Below are 22,565 nucleotides of genomic sequence, written 5' to 3'. Positions count from 1 at the left end.
AATTCTGTTACCAAAAAATTTAAAAAAATAAATTTACACAGTTTATTTTTATAGTAATTTTAAGTACAAATTTGGACGAAATTACATATTAAAAACCGTAGGATAACTATTTTAGTTATTTTGTTGTGATTGTATAATATTATTCGTGGGTACTTGAAACTTCTAAAGTATACTATTATATATCTATGATTTTACCACGGTTTTTTGTTGATGTATAACGCGTTATAACTTATAAGTACCTAATAGATATTATGATATGATTAATTTGGAATTTATTATAGGTACCTATTATAGGTCAATTTTTTTTTAATACCATAGATAAATATATATATGTCTAATACATAGACTGATATACCGTCTCCGCTCAGAATCGTTTTTCTTATACAGTGATATTATATCATTGAATTCAAATTTAATACTGTCCATTATACAGTGACCCACTTCTAACCTACTGTACAGCAGAGCGACATCCACTTACCCACCTTTTTTTATTTGTTTTTAAGGGCGCTCGAAATACTTTTTTTTTGGGAGAGGATAAGCTGTTATCTTCTAATTTTCACCAATGCATACAACACCGCAGTAGTTATACCTACGTTATTGTGGTTTTAAAAAATTCCGTTCCTATTTTTTTTTAATTTCTCAAATGACCACTGCAGTCATTCTGCACCACAGTAATAGCCGAGTTGTAGTCGTAATCGTAAATCGTTTATAGTGTAGCTGCTGGAAGCGTAGTAAAGCTGGACGCAGTATAATACAGTAATAACTAATAACTAATACCAGTAGCAACGTAATCAGACTAGTCAGAGTAATAGTAATAGGTACGAATGGTTTTATGTCGAGCATAATAGTACTTCACCTCCGGAAGGTAATAATTATTTTGAAATACGTGACAATAACAAACGAAATAAAAACAAATAACATCAAACACGGCGTCGTTATATTATACCTCAATAGGTACAGCCAAGAAGTACGAAAACTATTCATATTATTACGCACCCATCTGGATAATATAATATTATGTAGAAATCATATTTTGTTGGAAGGAGATATTTTGTAATTTTATCTAATGTAAATATACTGATAGATTAAACGGCACTAATGCGTTATGATAAAACATTATTTATTAATGTATACGTATATTATAATACATATTGTTACAAAATACAAAACACTAGTATAGCCGTCAACGATGTTGTATAATAATTAGAATGTTTATAGCATTTAAGGTATGCAATTATGCCATTTCCGTCGCCTGCAGGAGAATAATTGATTTTTTACGAGAAAAATGCCGCAAGATGAAAATATTACAATAATATATAATATTATACAATAGACATACCTAGATAATATGTTCACTAGCTGTTTTATTGTTCGTACTCTAGAGTTGAATTAATTGAATTTCCAACGTTTTAATAATTGGTATATGTTTGTTGTGCCTATTGTCCATTCAATATCCACGTATAATATATATTTAAATATAATATCGAAATCATTTGATAATTTCCATTGGCAATGTTCTTATTGTTCTATATAAATGCAATAGCTATTGGATAATATTCGAACTGCGGACAGGATATTATTTTAGTTTTTAATTACGAACAATATATACAATATATTGTTATAATAATATAACAATATGTGCGGCGTGCTGGCGAAAAAAATATGTTAAATATACGTCCTATAAATATTACGGTATAATATCTCACCACAAACAAAACTTTGCATTCTGACTGAATGATGACGACGCGACGTACTCTCGACGATTATTTTATTTGTATATATTTTTTTTAATTGACGTGACACAAAGCCAAAGCCATAATATAATATTCATATTTCAAACATACGTTTATTGTCACGAGACGTACATAATATTATTATATATTGTTATTGCGAAGTGTCAATAGCCACATATAGCTTTCACGGTTCGAGGCGGTGGTTAAAAAAAACATATTTTTCAGTCTCATCAAAACCGTGATGTTCGCATTTTGGTAGTTATATGTTCGTATAATGTACGTGCATTAATTTTAGTTGTGTTTTTATCATCCACTATAGCGTATCGCGTATCGTTCCGACAGTGAAATTGCATGTTTTTTATCCTGAGCGAAGCGACGGGCATTCTTATATAGTATATATGCTTGGTCTCGTCCGAACGCGCGGGAATTGGTGGTCTCTGCGCCGGTGAAAAGTTGTAAATTTCGTGTTTATCTCGTAGTTTCTCCATCCCTCTCCCAATCTCTCCCTCTATCTATATATATATACCTATATAAATTGAAATTAGCACTTTTTTATCGATTTAATTAAACGTTTTCTCCCCGGCACAGCTGTCGGCGTTTAATTTGTCCCCGGAGCACAAGGAGAAGGAATAACAGTAACGAGGGGAATGGGAGAAACAGGGGGTGGTATACGAGATAAAAAAAAACCGTTTCAATTAAAATTCATCGCCAGATCGGAAAACGGGGACTGAACAAAATAAGTCTGAAAAGAGAAATATATATATATATATATATATTATATATTTGAACAAATAAACGCTATGAATACAAACGAGCTTAAAAAGAAAAACTTTTCGTGTCCCATAATCCTATGACAGTACGACCTTATGTGTAGGTAATTTTAGTTTTTCAACAACAAACAACAACAACAGCAGCATCAGCAGCAGGAAAACTGATAATTTTTATCGAGAACATGCCCGAATTTCGGAGTTTTTTCCCCGAATTAATGATATAAAAAATAAAAAACTTTTCCCCCTTTTTTCTACGACTGGTACGTGACCGATTCGTGTTTTCAACCGTCCACGGTGCGCAAAGAAAGGGAACGAATTCATCGATCATGCATTATATTATGGTAGAGGACACATTTTACGCTATTGTAGGTGGCATTACAATTGTATCGTGAAAACATACACGACTGCTCATAGATTTGTTTTTTCAATAAAATGTCTATCTAGGTATATAAATACATGAGCGATCCAAATTTGAGAACGGTTAGCACACCCGTACAATGTTTAGAAACTTTCTACGGAAAATTCGTACGTTATATATACGTCGATCATAATATCTATACGAATGATTTCCAAACGTACACCTGTGCACACTGTCATCGTTGTAGTCAGCAATCGCATCGAACGCCCAAATCGAAGACCTGAGAGTAACAACAAGACATCTCCAACGAATAAATTTTTATATGGGTACCTAAATCTGTATTGAACAATCCGAGATGTCCGACTGTTGCACTAAACAACTCAATTTTTTTTTTCATAATAGTATGCAATCGAAAACTTATTTTGACCAAAGTACGGAGATGTCGTATTGTTGCTCTAAGATCTTAAATACTTTCAAAGACGCCAAAATATACCTATTACGTCCACTAGTATATTAATACCGCGGTATAATGCGTGGATACTTACTGTACCTATAATAATATATTCATCATTATATTATTTTTCTAGCTTAACAATAATTATTTATTTGTATTTTCGTATAGCTCAGGGATATACTATTATTAGGTAATAAATTATAGTGACACAATAACGTATTTAGGGTGATCATTACTACTTCTAGTGAATGTAAACTGATGTGCTACATTGCGTAATACTGCGATAGGCGTTGATGCGTGTGTGTTAATGTGCACATGATTAAGGAAAAAAAGAGAATGTCGAGTACGTCATTCGGGTAGGTGCTGGTGCGCAAATAAAATCATTGTCTTTAGGCGCATTTTCCCTTAATCATGTCCTGAACGACATCGTATTATATAATATATATGCGAAAAACACACATACATATACGTACTTAATAATATAATACCTATATACATCGGAAAAGCCACTCACAGGGCACCATAACGTTGGATTATTTTCCGTTTTAATTGTTACATCATCTGACGGAATTCCGATCTGGCGACGGCACATATAATATTAATAAATAATAATACAACGTCATGGCACGCTATAATACTCGTTCGTACACATATAATATTATTATTAGTCGTTATTATTACGTATATACCTGCCTAGTTGTTGCTGCTGCAGTAGTGTAAACAATTTGCAAAAATATCTCTGCGAGGAAATTTCGTTATTTTGACGTGAATTAAACTTTGGACGAAAAATATATATTTAATGGGTTTATACCGCGGTATATGTGCAGTGTAATACCATCATGGCATCATAATATTATAATATTAATATGGATTTCACGCGAACCTCCCGTGTAAATAGCTATATACGCGCGAATGATATGATATTTGGTTGTATGCGGAATAATAATATATACGATTCCATTATATTGTATAGGTACTGGTGTTTACTCTCGCACTCCAATGGAACAATGCCACGCGGCGGCGTATTGAAGTATAATTATTAGCGTGAATCGTTATTGTTTTCATCATAAATCAATGTTGGGAAAATTAGGTTTGGGTCTGTGTGCTTCGGATGGGATAAAGACTGCACCGCGCAACCCTTTTAATTACAGTTGCGAGGGCGCCGCGTGGTCTAGGTAAATATATTATTACGACGCGTCCACATCGCGGGTGAGGAGAAATGGGAATTTCACACGGGACGGGGCTGTATACAATTAATTTACGATCGAGTCGGTTTGTTCCATCATTATAGGGTACTCTTTTGCCCATCTCGACGATATTGGGTACCTATTATATATGTAACATAAAAAAAATCACGATGTCACAATAGTATATTTTGTATACAGTCATATGTGGTGACGGTGGTGGTGGTGGTGTTGGTGGTATTGCAAAGGCAAACTGAAACACGATTACCATAAAATATGTACATCCATAAAAAATGAAAGAAAGTGAATTTGAGAATATATATATATATATTTTTTAGATAAACCCGCTGCTTTCTCCATAATAAGTATATATAAGTATATAATACGTTTTAAGGTCGTCTTATCAGAGTGCGGTACCGCGTTTCGGCGTATGTATATGCGGGGGTGAGTATATTATGCTCGTTAAGTTATTTACGACGAAGCGTTCGAGCACAGGCGATGTTGATACGAACGTTTCGACCGGCGCCGATCTATTAGTAAAAGGGTTCGTCCCGGTCGACTTTGATTAATATTCCCTTGCAATGCTAAACGGCAGACCGGCGTGGCGGCGGCGGTGGTTCGTGTATATATATATGTACATAATACATTTAGTAGCAGAGTATATAATAGGCAATATTGGACTTTTTGTTGTTTGCCTGGGCTCTCGCTGGTAACGATTTTTACCGTCCCATCCCCTCACCCAACAGACAGCCCCCGAGAGCAACTCACGAGGTGTGTAGTTATCGCATCCGTGGAATGTCGAACACAATTCTCCGATCATGAACTTCTGCTGTAATCGTCGAATCACGCGGGTGGCGTTTGGGTATAATAATATATAAACAAGTACACAACTGCCGCTGGTCTTATACCTCAGTACTGGTACACGGACATCGCACGTGGTATAACGCGTTAACCTGTAACAATTCCTATAGCACGCAAGTCGAGTGGGCTGTACACTGTACAGTATATTATTACAGTACACTTAGGTACTAATGTCCTATATACATACCTACAAGTTTGTTCGAACAATATCCATTTATGCGGTGGTTAAACGCCAAGTTCCACCGTAGATTCCCGTGAAGAAGCCTTTACCGTGTTTAATGTCCCGAGTTATGTTGTACATGACGTATAATATTATTATACCTGCAGCAGCGTGCGTGTGTCGGATTTTGATCGGGAAATCCGACAACGTTCGTCTCGTTTTCCTTTCATAACCGCGACGGCACGTGTTTTATACTTTTCAGTTTTCACACTATGGTGGTGCAGTATAGCTGTTTTAGTTAGTACCTACGTGCGTATAGAGTATATAACTGTATGCTGTGTACCATGTGCCGATAAGATCGATACAGAACAGTGTTCACTTTCGTTTCGAAAAAGTAAAAAGAATGTGGGAAAAAAATCCTCACTGTATATACGATTTAATATTTATTCTGTCGTTATAAAACAATTTGGATACATTCGTGAAATAATATTTATTTTGTTTACTCTTTGAATTGGGGTGTCGCGGTTAGGAATACGTGACACGACAATTTGCCGTTTTTCTGTCGCGCACAGTGTTGAATAAAACTTACTATAATATTATATTAATGTGCATATATATAAACCTACAACGCATACACGTATATATACGAATGCAAAACGAATTTCAAATACGATGTTTAAAAATAATATCAACGGCTGCGGGCTGTGTGCTTGGAGTACAAACGTATGCCTCTATACATCATATTATTATTATTATTATATTATTATTATTATTATTATTATGTGTAAAAGCATACTTTGTAAAATCAAAATAAATTCGAATCTTATTAGTTTATTTTTTCCCGAGTGTTCCGCCTGCGGCAATAGCGATATATATATAATATTACGAGATCGTATTATTTTGAACACATTATGCTAAGTACTCGTAAGCTGCTCGCATTGACGACTCCGCCTTCACCCGACGAAGTGCGCTCGAAAATTGTCAACTTTATAGTGGTTATCCGTCGCGCTCACTAAGTTTTTGACATTGGCTTTTGCCTTTTTGTCGTGTTAACAATAATAATATTACAATATTATTACGTAATGGTGGTCTGTGGCTGGCGGAACCACCCCGTCCGTGGAAGGGACCACCGATTGTTATTGATAACATCAGAGTTTTGCCGGTCTTAATTTCATATTTATCCTTGGAAACCCGATGGATTCAATTGTTTCAAAACGATGTCCGTTGCCTCCAATTCGTAGCATGCATCCAATACGGGTGTCGGTCTCGAACCGTCATTCACAAGTCATAACAGCCCATCTTCGGTAACCAAAAACGAGATCGGATTATTAATAATTGGACGGCAAATACTTGACGTATTTATTAGTTCTGGCACTCGGTTGGAATTTAAGAGAAAAGCCGTAACTCAGAAACAGGCCGGGAGAAAGAAAAAGAGATATTATTACTATAGACTCCGAGTAAAAAATAACGAAGGGATGCCGCAATAACGAACAGTGGCACAGGGGGTGTGGTGGAGATTAAATATTTAAATCGGTATCAAATGGAAACTTGAGATTATATCCATAAACAGCCAAGAGCTTCAAACGCTTCAAATATTATTATAAATATCAATACGATTAAGGTGTACCGCGTGAAGTGATGTTGAATTGACAAATTATGTAAATATGGTTTGTGAAATGCTATAACTGCTATCAACACTCAGAGGTCCCGAGAACACTGCGTGGTAACCTGGATGGTTTCAAACAAAGACTTGTTAATTGTTTAACTAATTTAAATGCTATTAATTGTACTTTATTATCGGCAGTGAATTTAATTTACAGTTTGCATAATATAGTGACAACTAGTCGTACAATATTTTATTCAACCCTAGCTATTTTTCCATGCTTATACAACGACTATTTTCAAAAATACCCCATTTAATCATCCTATTATTTTCATTATTTTCTATTGATATAACTCCACAGATATTTCACATTAATTATTGTGAATTTTCTTTGCAATTTGTATATAATAAGTCCTCGTTTAAGTTAACGTTCTTCTATCCTACAATATTATTGTTAAAAAAAATATAATTTATAACGTTTTTATAGTTTTTATTTTTATAGATACGTTTTTTGAAATACTTAAATGCGCACACATAAAATTATCTTTTTAATTCACCTACTTAACGATTGCTCTTAGAATTATCACAGAACGACTGGGTTTTTAAACTTTGCCTTCTAGGGCATACAATTTGGCGCACGACATTATAGTTAATAACGTTCGTTAGGCAAACGAGAGGCAATCAGGCGACCCAGAATAATATTTTCCAACAACTACAATATAATAATAATTATTATTATTATAATTTCAGACAAACTTCTACTGGAGCTTCGTATTACTTGTTTTTTAGGAATCACGCTAATTAACGTCCGAGAATTTCCCTTACCATTAAATTTTTACCTTAATTATCATTGTGCTGCCAAAGCTAACAAATTTCTTAAATAATTAAAACTCTCTGAGGAATATTATTTTCTTTTAGATATTCACCCGCCCAAATGTCTTAATATCTCTACAGTCAAATTAAGAATGTTTAAATAGGTTGTGTAAAAAAATATAATAAGAAAACAAATCAAAGTAAAACTTATTTACTTGATGGAATATAAGTGTTGTTTGAAAAAAAAAAATGTCAATAGTCAAAGCGCTTGGCTATTACTATAATTATCAACATTGAAATTAAATCGATGTCAGTCCCATATTTTTCAAATTAAATTAAATCAACTGACGATTGGTAACTTTTAGACTTTATTTTTATATGCGTTGAGTTATTTTTGTCTTGAAAGTATACAAAGAACAGTGATTTAATTTTTTCGCTTACGGGTTTAAGGGCTTAGTGAATTTCAATATGAAATACTTTGAATTTGAAGTCTTGCAAGTAAACAATCATATTTCTATATCTATAATATACAGTATAATATATATAGGTACGAATATTATAGGTATTGTGAGAGAGAATTGGCTTTCATATCCGCAGTGCTATCTAAAATCAATAATCGTGGACTTTACCCTCCGTCTGTTTGAATGTTACTTCACAATAATGAGACACTTCAATTATTTTTTTGGATGTTTTTATGGAGTAAAAAAATAATAATAATAATACGCCAGTAACAATTTTATATTTTTGCTCTCCCCTTGACTGTTTTAATATAAGTTTTATTTGATTACGTAGAACGACGTATCCGAGGAAAAGAGATAGGAAATAAAATACATGAGTACTATTTCATGTTATTATTTTATATTGCTTTTCCGTAATTTAAAAATAATGAAAATGGGAAAAATTTAAATCGCCAGCTACTACCACAGAGCCCCCCCTCCCTTATCGATACTGTCGCTTTTTTTGGAATCGTATTCCCCCTCACCAACAAATGTGACCATTAATAACATTATATGTATACGACTTACTTAATTTTCTGTGTGTGATTTTTTTCGTAGCTTATTCAATGCATTAGTACCTACTCGAATTTAAAGTGTTGGTACAAAAGAGTTTTTAAGAAAAACATCTACTAATTTTTCTCGACAAATATCGTATCGTTTGTACTACTCAGCCAGCGGTAAATATTGTTGATGTAAAAAATATATGCGTGTAAAAAAAAATTGTGTTCAATGTATATTGTATAAAAAATAAGGATCCAAGTTAACGATAGCTGGGCGCAGCATGTAGTGGGTAGTTACACCATTGCACGTGTATGTGCAGTGTATACAAACGAAAATGTCGCAAGTCGCAGGTGCCGGTGACGTACGAAAACGAACTTAAAACTTTCAAAAGATAGTATATTATTACTTGTGCCACTACAAACGGCCAATACTATTACTACGTAGTACTGTATGCTGCGACTACATTATATATATAATAGTTAGTATAGTTATACGTATAGGTACTGTGTACACTTGATATATACATACCCATTGTTAAACTAGGCGCCGGTCTAGAGGTATACTCCAGTCTCCAATATCGTGTGGTGGTGGTGGTTAACGATAACTGGTACAAAATGACGAATCTCCCTGCAGCGGCAAAATAATAATATATATTATGTGTCATTTATTTAAAAACTTATACATTCCGACCATAACCGCTCGCGAATATAATATATATATTATATAACCGAACGCCATACATATAACAATATGATATTATACTCTTGTAGTTATGGCCGCCACATAAATCCCGATTTCCCGTCGTGCACGTACACTCGCACACTCGAGGCGAACACTATACACTTACGGGTAAATGCGTTTTAGACGTCGCACCGCCGTTCACGCGTATACCGCAGCATCCATATATAATAATATAATATAACGTATACCGTGTGGGTATATATATATATATATTATATATCTACTGTATGATGTGTGGGTGTGCGGGTGCGGCGAGTATATTATATATTATATATACGATATACATCACAGTGTCACAAATCAATCGGTGTGAGACGGGGGTGTCAAATCGCGCGGAGTGTGCAAATTGACATAGCAACGCGTATAATAATATATAATATAATTCGCATAAATTAACCGGCGGTGACGCTGTCAGCTCTCTGCCGCTGAAGTGGGTGGTCGAAGAGCTGCAGGAGAGGGTGCGAAGGACAGTCGGATGGACGGACGGACGGACGCGTATATGCGCCGCGCTCCACCTTGCGTACTTACATGTCTCCCACTTTCCGTTTTCCGTTTCCTGACGCCCCTGTGCCGCCCCCTTCCACCGTCCCAAAACATACCTGCACCATTCCCCCCGCAGTCACGTCCGGATTAAAATGAAGGACTGGTTCATCTTGACGATAAGCGCCGGCGAGTTTAACGACTATATTATATTAAACACACTACACATAATATATATTATAATGCCTACGCTAAACGCAAATATATGACGTATAAACGTACCCATCACCTTTTCCAAGTACGATGGCACAGTGTACACATTATAATATTATTATACTACATAAGCCCCGCTGACGGCACTATGTCATTAAACTAAATTCGGAAAGGACGGTTAGAGTACGGCGAGAGGTGTCTAGTGATCGGTCGGGCGAGAGGGAGGATGACGTGACGATGATGGCCGTACGGGATTGTAGTGATGGTAGTGGCGGGTGGTGGTAGGTCGCAACGAATTTATGTGGGTGGACGCGGGTCGGACGACCAACAACTTCCGGGAACGCCGGACAATTGACAGGAATAATGCATGTGCATTTGGTGTGGGCATATATATATAAAGAGAGTGAGGTGACGACCACTACGGCGGTAGTGGTAACGACGAAGGCTGTGGTGGTGCGGTGGCGGTGGCGGTGATGGGTATATGAGCCCGTCAGGCATACATTTAATGGGCAAAAATCAACGGACGTGAGCTTTTGTGTTAATAGTACACGAAAACCGCATTTGCACCAGACAGCACGTGACCAAATTTCGTATTAAGATTATTATTGAGAAATTGACGACACCTAATATTATTGTCCGTTCTATATGGGTTATTATTTAACGACATAATATGTTACCTATAATAATATTATATTTTTCGGTCTATTGTATTATTATTATTATTATTGGGTAATAATATTAGTTATTACTACGCAGGGCATCAGTCGCTTTATATAATTTACATTATTATGGAAATAAAATATAGGTATACGCCTGCCCGTGTAATGATTTATAAATCCGAAATATTATACAGTTTGTAAATTAATAGAAGAGTCAGTAGTAGCTGTATTATTTTTATATCCACTGACTTTCCAATTAATTTACATACTGTATAGGCGCAGATTGAGTCGTTTGTGAGGACGTATGGAATTTTTTTTCGTTTTGTTTTTAACGGATAAAAATCAGTTTGTTTTTATTAATTTTAATTATATTATACGATACGATTCCTGTTGTTCAAACGATCGCGAATTGTCACTAGGTACGTTATAACAACTAGAATGTAATTTACATAGCAATTTTTTTTTTGTATTTGCTCGCATCATACTCGTGTATACAGTGACAGATTAATTTTAATTTTGAGACATTTATTCGTCAATGTATGTATAATATAATATACGTGATTTGTACCAACGTTCGATATGCTGTCGAAAGTTATGGTGTTCGTATTTATTTTTATGAAATATAATAAAAAACTAATAACAGAATGAACATGACCCATTAGCATGTTTGATGTCTAACAGAGTTTAAAAGAAATGTCAGTGTCTTGTTAAGTTGTTTAGGGGATTCCCGCATTATCGCAGAAAAAATAATCTCGTTCATAGTGTCAATTTTCCATCCTGTTTATTGTTTAGACGTAGGTGTTAGTCTATATAATATAATACAATTCGATAATAGTAAATTCAGTCCAAAATTCTTATTTCACAATAAGAGCTGACGTATCACGCAATAACCCCGAATTGATTGTTTATTAACCTCATTTAAATATATGGGTTAAATATTTAATCATGGTTTAATTATGACAGTCACGAAAACTCTTATCTATGTTTTACGGAAAGAATAATATCCATTTAAATATTTTAATATCTCTATTAAACAATTTTTATGAGGGAAAAAAATAATTTTTACCTTGTATAATTTATTAATCAAACCATACTTTTTTAAATTATGGTAATAACTAATAAATATACCACGTCCCTTAAAAATTGTACCTACTAGCCATTCTGCTTCATTGACTTCGTCCCATAAATTAATTTTACAAGAAGACAGAAATGTCGATCGGAATGGTCAGAATAATAATAATATTATGTTAAAAATTAAAAATTAATATTCCACTTGTATTTATTTTTCAAACAAAAAGTTTGCGAAATGTGTGAATGTTTTTACGAGTATTTATTTCAAAAATGCCTATAAAGTGAAATTTCCGATGCGAGAATCGTAATAACAATAATCGGATTAGTATATATTTATTGTATCGTTAAAATAAAATCATCAATTGATAGAATGTTGTTTCGCTATGTATAGCTCTCTGTCCGTGGTTTTCGGACAGTGGATAAAATTATATTATGGATAATGTTGCAACACACAAAAAAATTAAATTAAAAAAACGAAATAAAAATATATGCATATGATCTAAAACCCATTTTGTACAGGTTGATTACTTGGTAATTAATTACATTATAACGTACGTACGTACGTGTGTGTGTGTTTGACCGAATAACGAACAATGAAGATGCATCATCGCGAATAATATACATAATAGCGTAATATAATAATACGGTAGAGGGACCTTTTATGCGGTGGAATATTAATTGCGTCGAAGTACATTTTATTATTATTAAACATTCGCGCCGCCGATCATAATATACGTGGTGTACTGCAGGCTATCGATCGGCAGGTATTGATTTGACCGTATTATGCGTTAAGCGTGAAAAGGCACTTGCAGACTTCGTATCACGCAAAGGTTTCATATCGCAGGTTCCAGCGTGTCGACCGTCCGCGGTTATATTATCGTTGTTGCTCCGGGGTCGCGGTCGTGACGATTTTTTACAGTGTTCTTCCGGTCCGGCGACGGAAAACTACAATACATATAAAACAATGATATAATAATCGCATAATACAATAATATAATAGCAACAACGAACCGAATAAGTACACAGTCGTAACCGTTGTACGATAGCCAGCGATCATAATATAATAAATTGTATACGAATTCATCGTATATAATATATACGGCACCACAACAATAGATATAAATGTACAGGAACTCAATATTGACAACGGCAGTAATAGAGAGACAGCTCTCTCTCTCTCTCTCTCTCTCTCATTCTCTCTCTATCTCTCTCACCCACTCATCCTGTTTCACTCTATTTCTACAGTGTACGTCTGTCCGGCGACGGTATATGCATTTTTAATAGTCTCCACGGGAGTAAAGTGGAAAAATGTGTTTCGTCCATATTATTTATTTATCGAACTTCTGTCACGAGAAAACCCGCACCGGCGGGCATTATTATACTAGTAGTAGTAGAAGTAGTAGTAGTAGTAGTAATAATAATAATAACAACGGCAGTACAGTGTGTCCATATCGGCGTGGTAGCGTGCAATATATCCATGTATACATCCACAACGCACCATCATTGCCTGTGGCGATATCGATTTATTTACGAGGGTGAGATGTTGTCAACGTGGTATATCGATTGTGTACTGTTCAGATTATTAGAATTATCTGCACGGCTACGCTGGGGGATACTCTCCGCGACGAAGGTAGGAGAGACGGTGGAGCTAACAAAAAAAAAACTTCAGTTATTATATAAAAGCACACACGAATATTATATTGTACCGAACAATAATCATATTTCAAACGTCGAAGAATCACTCGCACTTGTAGTACATATATACGTATAACGTCGGAGTTGTAACTTTTGAAAAATAACGGGTAATATGTAAGATTAATGACAATTGGCAGCAGACTTATTATATTATATTTACACGTTTTATTGGATTCACAGACCGCGATATATCATATAAAATATGTGATTGTTATAGATATAGGTACGTCGAATAATACGTAAATATTGTATAGATATGATAAATCATATTATTATTATCACTCAATCGCCAAACACATGAAATACCTGAATAATGGGATGATATAATACCCTCGTTTTTTATGAAAAAAAATGATAATACTAACGGTACGGCGCGGTGGGCAATTTTTTTACCGAAAATCCCCCGCCTGCCCACTTACACACCATTGCAGGAGGATGATCGGTGCAAGTTTCGCATATGTGCACGGTGTGCCGTATAGGGGTTGTGGAGAAGGGTGAGTGGATGGTGGTGAACACACATCTGCGCGATATACTAGAACGAGTAAAATAATACGAAAAGGGAGTTTAAAAAAACGACTCGAGTAAACGTTGGTGGCGAGGAACAAAAGGATATGTACGCGCGTCTTTGTTACCCGGACGAGTATAGTACAACAATGACGATGATAATCCCAAACTAATTCGTACTATACGGCAAGAACGCACACACAATTTTCGGTCTCTGATCTCTATACATTATTTTATTATTATTATGTAGGTATAACACAGATTATATTATTATAGAACGCGTCGAGTTCACTCGTATCGCGTGCGTATATAATGTGATGTGTAGTAAATGAGTTACTCACATACGACATACCTATATATTATTAAGTCATAGTCTAATCTACCTCTACATGTGTGTGTGCGCATCTCTCTCTCTTGCTCTCTCTCTCTCTCTCTCTTTCTGTGTGTATTTGTTTAATTACTCGTACTACCCCTTCTGTTTGCTACTACGTGCTAACGCTGCGCAGTATACTATTATGCATTATAGTATACTCATCGACGTTTCATGTGGACTTTGGTAAAACGAGCTAAACTTATCTTACACCAGACCTATCCCAATAGCTTTTGATGAACCACTACACCGAAGCCGCAGCCACCGGTAAAATAATCTCGAATTACCGGTGGAAAACCGCGCGGGCTTCGTTTACTGCAGATAGGTTCGCTGAAATCGTTTCCATAATATTATTATAATATATCTTAGACATGCACACGGGCCAAGAAACATCACGACCAAACGCGAAGGATTACTGTAGTTTGTACACCGAAGGATTGTTGGGCACAACAACGTAGATGATAGGAAGTACACATTTTCCACTTTCAAACTTTCAAGCCGTCCGTGGCTTCGGGTTTTTCTAACGCCCCGTGTTTCGAATAAAGTTAACAAAAGTAAAACCCGATCAGGTTTTTAAGCGCTTCACCTTCGGTCCACTGACCACGGTCACGGTCTCGCTGCCTGTCGATCGGTATTTTATTCGCTTTTTTTAGTGTATCTATAAAATATGATTCTGTTGCGGCGATGATGTAGACACGACGTGGACGCCGAAAACTCTTTTACGATTCACCCCCTGCACTGTATTGTGATTGTGTACTGCCATTATCCGTACACGAAACCATAAAGTAGCTGAAGACCGAGACCTCTCGCTGCCGCTACAACAATACGCTTTTGATTAGTTGCTTTAATTTCGAAGTGTATTTTTTTCTACCTTCTTCAACGACCGAAAAAATATAAATACTTCTTCGTTCCGCCGCGTATAATATGAAACACCCGCGCGGTTAGCGTGAACTCGAATTCCGACAATGCGCTGTAAATCATTTAAATTTGAATAAATCTAAAAGTTTGCGGCGCGCCGGGCCGGGCGAAAGCACCGCGAACCCGCCGACGCCGACGGTAATTGTCGGTGGACGACCTCAATTTATAAAAATTATTTTCGTTTTAGCGAATATTAAAAACGATGTCGTCGTAAAACTTATTCGTCATTCTAAATCCGTACGGATTACGTTTTAATTTGTATGTTAATAATCGAGCAATTATGAAAATGCGTTCGGACTAAATCCCGCGACGTCACATTGATAATGCGCGTAATCCTTGTGTCTGAAAATATAATAATATAATAATATTATTACACGAACAAAAGATTGCAAACGAAAAAAAAAGTTTGTCAATTAATACGTGTTCGAACGTTAATCCCGATAAAAAAAATACCTATGATAATAACGTTTACTCTTTTTTTTCGTAATTATAATATTAAAATCGCTCGTAAATCATAACCAGATGGGTTTTTTTTCAACCGATAACAAATCCACATTTACGACGACGTGCGGGAAACTGCATCGGGCGTGTGCCTATTTCTGTGCTAATGCGTAGGTATAATATACACCGTGGTCGGATTAACTCGTATCGACGTTGTACGGTGCGTGAACCAATTTTGGACCGTATCCATTTCCCTGCAAAAACTCTCCCGTCCGATTACTTATACGTATATATATTATATTCCTTTTCCACCAAAATCGATACATAGTCATTCCGCCACCGTCCAGATTTTGATACCTTTTTATATGATTTTGTGTAATTTATTATATGTTACCAGCTGATGGTCAATATCGTTTTTGTTGGGATGATGCTTTTTTTCTAAAATCGATTTTCACAATTCCTAAATATAAATTTCGGTACATTTCATTTGATTAATACGCCTCTTCGATGATTATTTTGGTTAAATTCCGCTAAGCGCACCCCGGGCACGAGTTCGGGAAACTATCATTGAAGATATAGGGACTGCAGCCGAAAGACGGACATCGAACAGGTAGATCAGCATTCAGCATACTGTTTCGCGAGCACATCGTCATAAAACGCTACCCAAATTCGTATTACATAAATGATTTACATAAAATTATCAAACATTATACTAGCACGCTGCTTGTGCCCTAATAGTCTAAATGATTTTGTGATAATATGTAAATTAAAAAAAATATACCTACAACGCATCATTGTTTTGTTCGTGCTATTTATATTTCAATTAAATTCGAAATTCGAGGATGTACCTCATCTGCACTTTTGACCAATGAGTCAAATTCCTCAGTTATTATATTTATTTTTATTTATTGTTCTTAATTAACATCGACGACAAAGGCCATAAGTTACAATTGTTTACAATTACATTATTTTTAAAGTTAAGCTTATATTTTACTGTACAGATTTGTTTTGCTTAAAAATTTAAGGATTTGTATGGTGGTATCTGCGTCTCGTCCGAGTGCTGCATCTAGTGTGTTGGGTATGCGGAAGTTTCTATGTTCATCTGCATATTGGAGGCATTCGGTGGTTACATGGTTGACTGAGAGTTCAGTTCCACAATAAATGCACTGTGGTTTTTCTCCTTTGTCCATGAGGTATCCATGTGTAAGACAGGTGTGGCCGATGCTAGTCTGTTTATAACTACCTTATCCCTTTTAATCGGAAGGAAGTTTGGTCTGTCAAAAATTGTGTTCTTTATTTTTCTTAGCTTAGTCTTCTGTTTATGTCAGTGCATTTTCCATTTGAGTTGTATGCGATCCTTGAATCAGTTATTATAATATTAACGAAAGCACCGTTTCGACAATATCATATCAATGGACGGTAATAAAACAATCACCTAAGTTGTAGTAAAACATTAAAAAATATTTTATCAGACCGCCAGCATACTTAAGTGGCTTTCTAACATACAAACAAACGCCGCCGGTGTACAAACAATAATGCAATCCATTGCGCGCGCGATCGCATATTTTGTATCGTCGTATTACTATTATAATAATATACCCGATAAAAATATACCATAAAATTATTATTATGCGCATGACCGACCACCGGATATTTTAATAACAGACCGTCGAAGCGCGTAGGTAGTTAACTTCAAATCAAACACTCTCTCCGCATTGGACGCGCCAATAATATTATACACATAATGTTATAATATCACAATAACGCGCGTACCTACGATTGTAAAATATAAACTACTGATTTGCTAGGTATAAAATATACAAACAAATCACCTTGACAATTTGCACCGGGACATACCGCGGTAAATTCTATACCGTGCCAGGAACATATTTTTTTTGAACATACCTACGCGCTCGTTTAAAACCAAATAGTTCGACTACAAAATTCGTGACCGATGGCGCGTCGGGGTGCGTGCGACTCGTTAAATCTTTAAAATTTATTTGTTTTACGCGTGTCTAAAGTGCAGCTGATACTATTTTTTCGTATATATTATGCACATAATAAGCAACGTCGGGCAAAATCATGATGTCGAGTGGTTTTTGATATTTCCAAAAGTAAATTAATTTTTATACCGGTACGAACATGGCGGTGGGGGTGCTGACTGCCGAGAGAATATCATTTTACCGAGATATCTATGCTCGGCGTGAATCTATCATCCCTCGTGAGGGAAAAAAAGCCATCCGTGCTCCGTTATATATTATATTCCGCAGTAGACGTAAAATTGTTATTATTATTATTATTATTATTATTATTATTACAGCGTATATTATTATATGTTGTTGTTATTATTATACAGACGGTGGCGCAGCAGGTAAAATACGCCGTAGTCGCGTATAATATTTCGTTTCATTTGTCCGCTCATTACGAGGCGTTCATGCATATGCAATTTCGGTACTCGAGTGTGTACGAGCAGATAAGGACGCGGCGCGTCGCATAAAACCCACACACTCGCACCCACACACACGAGGCGTTTTGAGTGAGTGTGTGGGGGGAGGTGGAGATAACTGCTATTATAAGTCTTGCCCCCCTCCCCATTCCGCTTCCGTATGCAGCGGCGGCCCATTGTGGTTTTAGGTTTCTGTGTATGGTTAGTTTGTATTACGCGTCTATATTATAATAATATAATACCTATACATAACCATTATGTTGGCTTTTTTATTTAAACTTGTGCGTTTCTTTTTCGAATGCATTCAAAGTTGTAATACATACTATACGTCATATAATCTACACGTCTATACTAGTGGCTGCCTGAGCATTTTCCCTATAATAACTACACGTATTTCACTCTGGTATTTCGAAAGATCCGTTACAAACACATTTTTTGGGATTTCCTCTTGACTTCGATCATCCTTTATACTTGCGTAAGCTCAACATATGCAGTTATAGGTAATTGTTACTATCAATAATAATTATCACAGCTCGTATAAATACATTTTTTTTTTTTAAATATCTGCGTGAAATAAATTTACCGTGTAAAATTTACTATACGGGACAAGGATTGGGTGTGCCATGACTTATGCGTTGATGATACTATATTTTACCATGGAGATTTAGTCAGTGTTACAATCATTTATTTCACCATACACGCACACGCATTATTGTAGTTTATACACATTGCAGACTCCAATATACTTTTATTTATGCTGGTTCTGATAATGGCAATTTGTATTATACTATAGCTGGTTAATTTTCATGGCGTCCGTATTACATTGATTATTGGTTATACATATTTCATTTTAGACTCATAAATTACGTTCATATTATAGAAACGAAAAAGTTAGCAGAGTCGTAAAGTTTGCTTTTCTTCTTTTCTTGTTTATTATTATTTTTATTTTTTCTAGTTTGCGAAACGTCTTATCCGTCGCGCTACCACCACCACCATCCTCAACTTCGTTATAGTGTACGATGAGTATATTATTCAACCCGAAACGTTTTTATTTTATTTTAATCGAAACGGAAAAGAGTATAAAATAAATACAAACGCTGTCTTTTGCACTCGGCGGCTCACGAGATCACAATTGTTTTTTTCCTAGTAGAGAAAAAAATGCTCTCGAACACAAAGGAAACCTCAAAAGTATGACGGAGTCTTTAGTTTTGCCGTCGAAAGGCTACGAAAATAATAACCAGTCATGGTGTCACGAGACGATGACGACGACGACGACAACAACAATAATACGCAATGCCTTCATCAGTTTTCTATCTTTTCGCACTCGTCTTTTCAACAACAAAAAAATTTTCACTTTGTCGTTTTTATTTAACTGCCTAGTCTTTTTACATCGTAATATATTGAAATAACATAATAATACGATGTCAACGACGGGATTCGACCGGATCAGGTGACATTCGATCGTAATGCCCGTCGATTGATTGGCCACGTGTGCCACAATAATAATAAACCCTACCTCGCAACAATCACCGCAACGGCCACCGCCGCCGCCGGGGAAATCCGATCTTAAGCCTCTTTACGGCAAAATGTGAAATGGTCGAGGCGACCCGTGACTACTCAGTCGGTCCCACAAATCTCCCTGGGGGGTCGTCTCGGAATACAATTTGGGGTAAATCTCCTCGTGCACACATACCCCGCGCACATATATGTATTATTATACTGAGGTAAATGTCGTAGGAATCATGACGACAGGCCCAGTTTCAATGACACACGGTTGATTAAAAACAAAATATATATCGGCACATAGTATTATTATTATTATATGATATAAGGTCGTATGTTTGTACGTACGTAGGTAGGTAACCGTTGTAAAATAATAATAATAATAGTGAGCATATACACAAGTATATCGCATTACATTAATTCTTTGACGACCGTAGAATAGGTATAATATGATATTAGGTATAATATTATGTAATTGAGACGTGTATTTTTTTTACTTTCAGTGATATAGAAATGTCCATCCCAACCCCATGTGCATCCACGGCCGATGGCAGCAACGACGGCGAACAACCGGAAACTGACTACATAAAAATGTTCGTGGGCCAGATACCTAGGGCGATGAACGAACAGGACCTGATGGACATGTTCGGCGAGTTTGGCCGAGTGTACCAGTTGAACTTGCTCAGGGACAAGTTCTCCGGGGTCAGCAAAGGTAAGATCTTACGGTTTCCATGTACGAATTATTTTAAGGAAATATGATCTAATTTTTTTACTTGGATTTCACGGACGGTACTATTTAACCGAGTTTTTAAAATGTACACATTTCACTGCAGTTTTCGTGCAGTTGTCGTTCGTCGTGCCGAGTGATTTGTCGCGTGTTCTGGCAACACTATAATATTATTACTATAAAATGTATGGCAATATATTTTAGTCGACAATGCAAAAACGTAATTTTCAATCTGCCGTACTGTATAGTTACCACTCACTCTCTCTCTCTCTCTCTCTCTCTCTCTCTCTCTCTCACTTTTTCTCTCTACCCGCCCACCCTTCTTGTAACTATATATAATTAATAAAAAAAAAAAAAAAAAAATGAACATTTGATGAAAAGTTTTTCGGTTTAATTGCGGCCAAAACGGCAGAAGTTTTCAAATTACACACGACGACGCGATGTGTACAAAACAGTACCAGGGACATAATTATTACGTACGACACGACATCGTCTCCGAATTCCATACCGTTCCTCTCCGCGTATATATAAAGGTATTAATGGGTACCCATTATACAAGTATACGGAGTGCGCTCTGCAGCCGCGGCGGACGCGCAGAACAATAACCCTAAATATACCTGTCAAAGAAATGATATTATATAATAACCACGTCGCGAGGCACAATATTGTTGACATTCCTATATACCTAACTAGAACACCGTGGTGGCTCTGCTCGTTGGTTTTGTTCGATATATTTTTTTTACGTTATGCCATTTTCACTGAAATATTAGTATACCACTATATAGGTATGGCCGCATGGTAATCATGTTTTAAAACCGTAGTCCGTTCTAAAGACGCATTCGAGACATCAAACGTTTTTATTGGGTATACGAATTACGATGTAATATCGCGTTCACGAGGTCAATATACAAACCATTAGCTTCAAAAATATAAATGTCTGATACGATCTAAGATTTATAACGTTTCGTCTTAACATAACATTCTATTGTAATCTATGAGTTTCTGATTATATTGTTGACGTTATATTAAACTATTTTAGGTTAGCCTAACCCAACGCTGTATTCGAGTTATCAGTTGTTGCTGAAATTCTACCCATCGTATTGAATCACTTTATATAACTCTTGTATAATATGATGTTTGTATATTTGTATCTGTATTTGCATATAGTTAATATTTAAGCACAAACAACTAGACTATAGAAAATGACCGACGAAACGTTTTTCACGTTAAATTATAAAATATATTAAAATCCAAAAACATTATGCCATTTTGAAATTGAAATTATTATTTTACATTACTAGACGTAGTGTCTTGAGGTACCGCCATCACGGTGAATGCACATCACTGACCTTAGAACCGTTGTGCACGCGCTTTTCGCTGGCACGAGGTTCATACATTTTTTACGATTCAGTACGGTGGCGGCCGTCATCGTCATGGCGATTAATGAGTGCGCGTCGCGAGTGCTGTGTTTACGGCCAATTATATTATATATTATATACCATCGTACGCGTTTCTCAACACCTAAATCCACGTCGTTAAACCGTCGGCCGTCCGGTCGGTATTTTAATCGTCTTTATCACCCCACGTGTGGGCGTCGCAGTCGAAATTGGAACGCAAACGCCGAGGGCATATTATTATTATAATTAATGTACGTTTTATTTCTATTTCTCCTGTTTTCACATGCCTTCGTTATTTCGCTGCAGCCCGAGTTCTTGATTCTCGTTCGAAGTTACTATAATATTATTATTATCGTACGCAAAATAAACCCTATGCGGCGAGACCATATTTCTTTTTATACAATAAACATGGTTACGAGTGTATTTCCGAATAACGACAGCGCACAGTAAACACACTTAAACCGCG

The 22,565-nt window shown here is 36.0% G+C and overlaps 1 protein-coding gene across 20 annotated transcripts in view; it reads left to right on the top strand.

The window, feature by feature from the left end:
* LOC100160047 (CUGBP Elav-like family member 1) overlaps positions 1 to 22,565 on the top strand; it is a 193,934-nt gene that overhangs the window by 57,562 nt on the left and 113,807 nt on the right. For 19 of the 20 annotated variants that reach the window (XM_029487507.1, XM_029487506.1, XM_029487524.1 and 16 more), the window contains one exon: positions 20,479 to 20,687. In XM_029487507.1, the coding sequence (XP_029343367.1) occupies positions 20,479 to 20,687 (209 nt within the window). Of the gene's footprint in view, positions 1 to 20,399; positions 20,418 to 20,478; positions 20,688 to 22,565 lie in introns of those variants that run through there. The other variant, XM_029487523.1, reaches the window with a different exon arrangement.

This window comes from Acyrthosiphon pisum, chromosome A1 (assembly GCF_005508785.2).
Source record: "Acyrthosiphon pisum isolate AL4f chromosome A1, pea_aphid_22Mar2018_4r6ur, whole genome shotgun sequence".
NCBI classification, from domain to species: Eukaryota; Metazoa; Arthropoda; class Insecta; order Hemiptera; family Aphididae; genus Acyrthosiphon; species Acyrthosiphon pisum.
This window is presented reverse-complemented; position numbering and strand designations above follow the sequence as displayed.